The sequence below is a fragment of the Hippocampus comes genome, unplaced genomic scaffold (genome assembly GCF_001891065.2).
Source record: "Hippocampus comes isolate QL1 unplaced genomic scaffold, H_comes_QL1_v1.1 scaffold1371, whole genome shotgun sequence".
Lineage (NCBI taxonomy): Eukaryota > Metazoa > Chordata > Actinopteri > Syngnathiformes > Syngnathidae > Hippocampus > Hippocampus comes.
Window position 1 is genome coordinate 1 of NW_017805976.1, and position 7331 is coordinate 7331.

General features: G+C 43.6%; 1 protein-coding gene and 1 long non-coding RNA gene across 2 annotated transcripts in view; both read right to left on the reverse strand.

The window, feature by feature from the left end:
* Positions 1-1023: 1023 nt before the first annotated feature.
* On the reverse strand, positions 1024-1959 carry LOC109528223 (uncharacterized). Its single transcript, XR_002170662.1, has 3 exons — positions 1862-1959; positions 1476-1493; positions 1024-1136 (listed from the first exon to the last, which is right to left on the reverse strand). It is a non-coding gene; the product is annotated as an uncharacterized LOC109528223 (long non-coding RNA).
* Positions 1960-5373: 3414 nt separating this feature from the next.
* LOC109528224 (tryptase-like) overlaps positions 5374-7331 on the reverse strand; it is a gene marked incomplete at its 5' end in the record, with an annotated part of 12807 nt that continues 10849 nt past the window's right edge. Inside the window, 3 exons of the mRNA XM_019890585.1 lie at positions 5374-5863; positions 6303-6448; positions 7287-7331. Coding sequence (XP_019746144.1) covers positions 5483-5863; positions 6303-6448; positions 7287-7331 — 572 coding nt within the window. The remainder of the gene's footprint in view (positions 5864-6302; positions 6449-7286) is intronic.

The window sequence follows — 7331 nt, forward strand, 5'->3', positions numbered from 1 at the left end:
GACAACGGGAGCCTCCACCTCTGTCAGGTCCCCGGAGGGCGGTGGAGGAACTGCGCACAACAACAACACCAACAGTATGTGACGAAAAAAACAGCTCCTCCCCCGACATCGAAAGTATTTTGAAGCAATTGTTTTTCTTCGATGGGATTTTACAGCCCGGTACACGGGCAAGTCAGAATTTCGAGTCAAATAGTTTCGTGTGCATTTTTCAGATGAGACGATTCCATACGCATTTCCAAATGTGGGGTGTGATACAATTAAAAGACGCTACATTTTAAAATTTGGATCTGCGAAATCGAAACAGATTTACTGAATAAGTTGGTATTCAAATAGTTCAATGTATTTTTGATGCATTGAAGAAAACATAATCGTCTTGAAAGACGCTAACTTGATTTTCTAAACATCAAATACAATTTGCAGTGGCGGTATTTCTTTTAGTAAACCTAAAAAAAAACAATTAGTAGTTCAGAATGACCTCCCGAGGTGACGTCCCACCATCCGGTGAACCAGCTCTGGGTTCCGTCGAAGAAGGTGCTTCCGCTGGCGGCCAGGCAGATGGGCCTGATGAAGTTGTTGAAGGTCACGGGTGAGGAAAGCTTCACTAGTGCCACATCGTTGTCAAAGGTGCTCGAGTTGAAGTCAGGATGGGAGATGATGAGACTGACACTGCGGTTTTGCTCGTTCGGGTTTGAACCCGTCTGGCTGTGACGCCCCACGAACGCTGTCACATTTCCAGCTCTGCAAACACACACACACACACACACACACACACACAATGATCTCTGTTTTGTTTTCGTTTTTTTAATTGATTTGGATTGTTCTGTCATTAGCATCAAATTGTACCTTGTGGCTTTATTGAGGCCACTTTTGGCGAATTGGAACTCGTGAAAAGGCCTGGGCTAATTTGGGGTTGGGTTACGTGTGCCTGTGCTTGTGTGTTTGTTTGTGTGCGTTTGTGTGCGCGTGTGTGTGTGTGTGTGTGTGTGTGTGTGCGTGCGTGTGTGTACTGTATTGATTGTCGGTGATGAGCAACCCCGAACATAAGGGGTTCCCGCCCCTGTGCAGGCTGACCTGCCAGGGCCACGCACCTGGGGTGGCCCCCTGATTGCCATTGTTGAGAGGGGCTTGACCGCACACTGAAAACACACATACAACCATATTGATGTGGGTCACAAAGCTGTAACATGCACCCCGTAAAATACATCACGCACCATCGAAATGACAAATGAAAAAAAAGCAACTCCAAAACAAAATAGTTGAATTTAATTTTACTGGACATCATTTTTAAAAAAATAAATGAAAGGCAAAGAAAAGAAAAGAATTGGCGGGCGAAGAAAGGAAAGTACTGAGGGGGAAAAAATGAAGGATAAAAAGGAGGTCAGGGGAAAGAAAAAGGCAGCATGGAAGGCAGGTCAAGATGGAGAGAGGAAGGAAAGTCGGTTGGAAGGAAGGGAAGAAGCAAGGCTGCGACTCACCTGGTTGCCCTCCGCATTCTAAAGATGAAAAAGACAAAAAGAACACATCCAGATGTCATACAAAATTGTTGACATTTCATGGGCAGCACATGCCGTTTTGTTTCCTTCATGAATCAATCGTGTGGTGCTGACTGCGGACAAGGAAACGCAGCGTCTTGACGGAATGCAGCCTTTGTTTTCAAACGAGCACTACACATTGGAAAAGGGGTGTCGCGAGTCTTGACTCTGTCACCCCAACGAAAAAGCATCAGTAATCATTTGCTGTTTTTCCATTAAGAACAACCCATCCGAACACATGCACTCTGGTCATTATGCATGAAAGAAGGATGGCGTGGAAAAGTCCTTTTCTGACCCATCCCAACCCAAAAAAATGAAAAATATCTCACCTGTGATCATTTGCAGAAGTAGCAACGCAGTAATGATTAGCATCGGCGTATCCATGACCGCAAAGCTTAAAGATGCCTCACAACCTCTGCCACCGTCAATAAATGCCTGCCCTCAGAACATGCCCACACTGACAGACACAGCCTACATGGACCTGGATTGGAAAATTTCAACCAAAAAAAGGCAGAGTCAGCTGGCCTGGCTGCCTTCCAGACTTGGCATGCCGCACCAACAAAAAACATTTTGGTTCCCAGGGTGGCAGTTTTCCTCCACCCTCGATCAACATATTATACTGTCTTCGTCTTTGTTCTCCACCCTCAATCATCATTTTCACTTGGCCAAGGTGTGGCAACTTTTGCACCAGCGTTTCACCCAGGGGTCTGCAACCCAAAACGTTGAAAGAGCCATATCGGACAAAAAAAAAACAAAAAACAAATGTGTCTGGAGCCGCCAAAAAAAAAAAAAAAAAATCCTTCTATAAAACTTACAATGAAGGAAACACATGCTGTATGTATGTAGGAGACTGGACTGTCTCAGAATAGTTTATCCTATTAATTCCTTTATTGTGTGTTCACAAACACCCCCATAGAATTTATTCTGTGATTTCCTCGCTTGATTTTCTGTTTTCGTGCATAATTTTATTTTTTCTTCGTGTCTTTGAAGTGATCATTCATTTTCGTTTTTCAGAGGCGGTCTTAGAACGCCTCTCGAGTCGAACGCGAGGAGAGAAGGCACGGAGTCGGACGCAGACGTGTCTGTGTTTGTCGAGACTGTTCAAAGCATAAATGAAGTGGACGTTTTAAAAAAAACCAACACCACAGCTCTCCTTTTTTCGGAGCTGCAACGTGTAAGTTTGCTACAATTACATGAGGAGCCTTCATGATTAAATGTTTTTTTTTCCGTGCAGTGCATTCTGTCGAGCAGGGCTGCCCAACCTTTTTTGACCGAAGATCTACTTTTCGTTCAACCAACCTACCGCAATCAACCGGCGCATACATAACACATTTACAGATGCATGCTTACCTACCTTCATCGAGATCTGACGCGGAGGCATGGGACGCACTTTTGCAGCGTTTTTGACGATCGTAGCTTACGTGTACTGTTTTAAAAATGCTTTTCACGGCCTTCCAGATTCTCTTTGCCAGCACCCTCGGTGAATTGTGCATGAAACGCCGTTTTAAAATTTTTTTTTTTTTCGCAGGCTATGACGCAAATCTTCGTTGACAGTTACGTTGAAATGTAATACTGTATTTATTCTACACATTTTAACAGCATTGGGAAACGTTAAGAATGTTTGTGTCCTGTTTTTACTCCTACAGTAACCATATTAAAACAAAAATATAAATTTCCCTGCCACATCTTTTTCCATTTTCAAATTTTTTTTGAATAAAGCTCCAGGGAGCCACTAGATGGCGCTAAACAGCTGCATGCGGCTCTGGAGCCGCATGTTGCCAACCCCCGGTTTAACCACACGACAACAAAGACGCACCAAAATACAATAATTTTCACATATTCCCTCGGCGTGAGCCAGTCCTTTACTGTGCCTTTTTCAATGGGGGCGTGACTGTGTTGTCATCCAAACTAACCTGTGCAATTCCAAAAGCCTCGTAAGAGTTCGAGGTTTGCTTCATTGGTCCACTCAAATTTTTTTCACCGCAGCCTTTGCAGGTTTCCAAAGATGGGCGGTGTTGGAGAAATGGGAGTCTCTCTGTGTCTTTTTTTTTTTAAAATTTTGCAGGAGCCTTTTTTTTTTTTTTTTTTTTTCTTTTTTTTTTTTTAAAATTTTTTTGGTTCCTTTTTTTTTTTTTTTTTTTTTACCCTGCCGGGTGGTCCTGAGCAGCTTATTATTGGGAAGTTTGTGGTTGAGTTTTGCTCCGCTCTGTTTAAGTCCCTTTGAATGATAATAATCATCACCATAATAATGACTCGAGTGATTTGAGGCTTAAGGGGCCCGGCCCGGTGGTCCAGTGGTTAGCGCGTTGACCTCGCAGTGCAGAGGTACTGGCCTCCCTGTGTGGGGTTTGCATGTTCTCCCCAGGCCTGCGTGGGTTTTCTCCGGGTACTCCAATTTCCTCCCACATTCCAAAAACATGCATGGCAAGCTGATTGAACACTCGAAATTGTCCCGAGGTGTGAGTGTGAGCGCGGATGGTTGTTCATCTATGTGTCCTCTGCGATTTGCAAGCAACTGGTTCAGGGTGTCCCCCGCCTACTACTCGAAGACGGCTGGGATAGGCTCCAGCACCCCAGGCAACACTTGTGAGGATATTAAGTGGATCGGAAAATGGATGGAAGGAATTTGAGAAAGGAATCATTTTCCTGAAGTGAGATACTGACGAGCGACAAACCCCAAATTGTGACGTCATTTCAAGATAATAGCTCACGATGGCAAGTGTACAAAGCCAGTCTGAAATCAATTCGGAAAGCGACGTTGAAAACTTATCTGAGGGGAACCAGAGGTCTCAAGAGTTGAGGAAGAGGAGGTTCTTAGTGTTATTGTTTGCAATTCCAGGCTGTTCCGTGCTGTAAATTGGGATTACCTACTTGGTTCAAGTATTCCCGCTAGTGCTGAGAGCACACGTTATCGGGGGTTGGTGTTCTACATTGTCATTGGTAAGGTAGTTCTGTTGCGTTGTCGGCCACTCGGCACATTATATCGGCAGCGTTGCTGATTAGAAACCATGAAAGATGTTTCCATCCATGCACTCCTAAAGTTTGAATATTTCATACAGGATTAGATCCATGTACATGTTTCGTACTTTGATTTGAATGTTTTCATCAACGGCAGCCAATTTTCTTTTCTTTTGGCCACTCAAATAGCTGTTTGCCTGAATGTGAAGAGTGCATCACCACCAAGCGCCAAGGCATTTTTCCAAATCACTCGATAAAAGTGGCTAAGAGCACGGAAGAGGACAATCAACGGACATTTGTGTTTGTTCTGTGTGATTTCTCAGCAACCAGGCATGGATTTCTTTCTTTGGTCATTTTATTGACAACTACACAGTCAGAATACAATATGCTTCAGGATTCATTTAACCGCCAGAGTTCTTCTTCATGTCTTCTTTTTCTGTCTGTCATGAACACCATGACATGAGTGCAACCTCGTGTTCAGATCGAGACACCACAGCTTGTCTTGAAATTGATTCAAGGGTGGATAGACCTAAATATTACTTGAAGCACGGTTGGATTGAATTTCATTCTTCGCGCTGAACTTGTACAACCGCATTATTGATGGGGACTTTTATGTCCACGAGACATTTTTCTTTATTTGGTTTTATTTTCATTTTTAAAAGTCATTTTATTGTGTGTTCTACAGGGTGTCCATAAGAGTCTGGGCACACAGGAAAGTGGCGCTACAAATTTCATAAATACAGTCAATGTCATGAACACATTCTTGCTTTTTCAATCTACAATGACAATATTTACCTTAACCGCTATTATGAATGACTTTCTTGATTATCTTTTGTTATGAATCCCAATTTAGACCATCGTAGAAGAATCCCAATTTAGAAGATCCATTTTCATCTTTTATGACAGGTGTCTTTTATTTTGCTTTTTTGCGAAGTGGCGTCGTGCTTGCGGTGAAGAAGAGCTCTGTTGTGATGTGTTGTGACCACCTCTTTTCAGGAGATCCCAGAATGGATTGTTGAGCTGCCGGTGGTGGTGGGGGTGTTGGTGGTGTCGGGAGATGGGAATGCTGGCGTTGAGGTGTGGGTAACTTGTGTCGAGCTTGTCTGGGTGATGCATTGTGTGGTGGAAGGGGACGACGTGGTGGTGATGGGACAATTAAAAAACACGTCTGGGTCAATGCCCGGGGAGGTGAAACTGACGAAGCCTGGCAAGTTGCCGTCGCTCGTGTGGCTCCTGATCCATGCCTCGTACCTGGACACCCGCGTGTAAACGCCCGGAAAATCTGGCAAAGCGCAACCTCTCGCAAAGCTCACGAGCCCGCTCAGCACCCACACAGATCCTTGCTTGCTCATCATGGGACCGCCAGAATCACCCTGTGGAACGGCAAGGCCTTCGTATGAGACGAATCATTTATGCTTTGGTGACGTGACAGATACTAATTAATCAATTAAGTGAGTCATCTGGTTCGATCGTAGATTGTTTCATCATTTTTGGAAACATTCGCTGAGGTATTATACACGAGGATGACAAAAGTGCTTGAATGCCACTGTCCTCAATTGAAATCTTCTCATAGGCATGTCGGAAATTCTTTGCTGGTTCATCTTTGACTCATCAGTCAAGCCATTTCCTGTATGGTGGTGGTGGCTTTGCCTTGATCAAATGACATACTGTATGTTTCACTTTTTTTTCTGCTCGTCCAGCTCTCACTGGGAATACAAATGGAGACCCAACCTTTAACCTGTACAACGGGTTCCTTAAGGTTTTTCCTGATGTAGTCCTGATCCTATATGTGCATGTGAATTTGTTTGTCACCTGACAGGCGTCCTTTCCACCCTCACTCAGCCCGGCACAAATCATGTTGTCGGTGATGACTCCTCCGCCATATTGGCAATCGCATTGGCGGTTCCCGACCACAGGAACCTGAACTTCCATAAGGTTCTGCGGTGGTGGTAGAGGAACTGCACACAAACAGCAACACCAGAAGTGTGTCACGAACAGGCAAATTGGGCGTACAGTGTCCCCAATGCATCATGGATTTTTTAGCAATCTTTTTTTTTTCTTTTAGGGTCAAAAGTGTATTTGTCATGCAGGGGAAAGTCCAGGTAACAGATGTTTTGGGAGTAGGCCGACAACAATTTCAGCCAGCCTTGAAAGTGTTTTCGCCGGTGACTCTCAATGGCGTCAATATCGGAATTGACCAGTCAGCCAAAATGGTGCTTCACAGCGTTTGAATTTGAAATCTCTTCATTTGACGGCAAGACAAAATTTAAGTATCGGTACTTTTAAGTGTAAATACGCAATTTAGTTTTCAACAAAGCCTCCACCAGTCTTCAAATAAGCTAGCTCAACTGTTTTTGTCAACAAAGAACGTTGTCATCAGGACAACGTGTTTTTTTGCACCCAAAGACAATTTCGTGTTCATCAATACATGTTATGTTTGTGTTTTGTATCAAGGACAATTTACCATTCTCAACAGGGCTTTTACATTTTACATTCAATTCACGTGTCAACTAACGTCATGCACTTGTGGCGAACACAGTCAATGTTTCCCATAAACCTTGACGACAGTTTCAACAAACCTACCGTACCTTTTGAAATAAAGACCATTCAAATCTTAAGAAAAAAACTATTATTCCGGTACTTGTATTTTGGATTTTGAAAGGATCAAAGAAAATTAAAGTCTGCAAAATAGTCACTTCTTTTTCTAAATGTCACAGACAATGTTCAGTTTTCAATGAATTTTAAAGTGACTTGTCGTGAGTAGAAAATAGAGGCCAACTAGTAGTGCTGACTGACCTCCCTGGCCGATGTTCCCCCAGCCGGTGACCCAGCTCTCGGTTC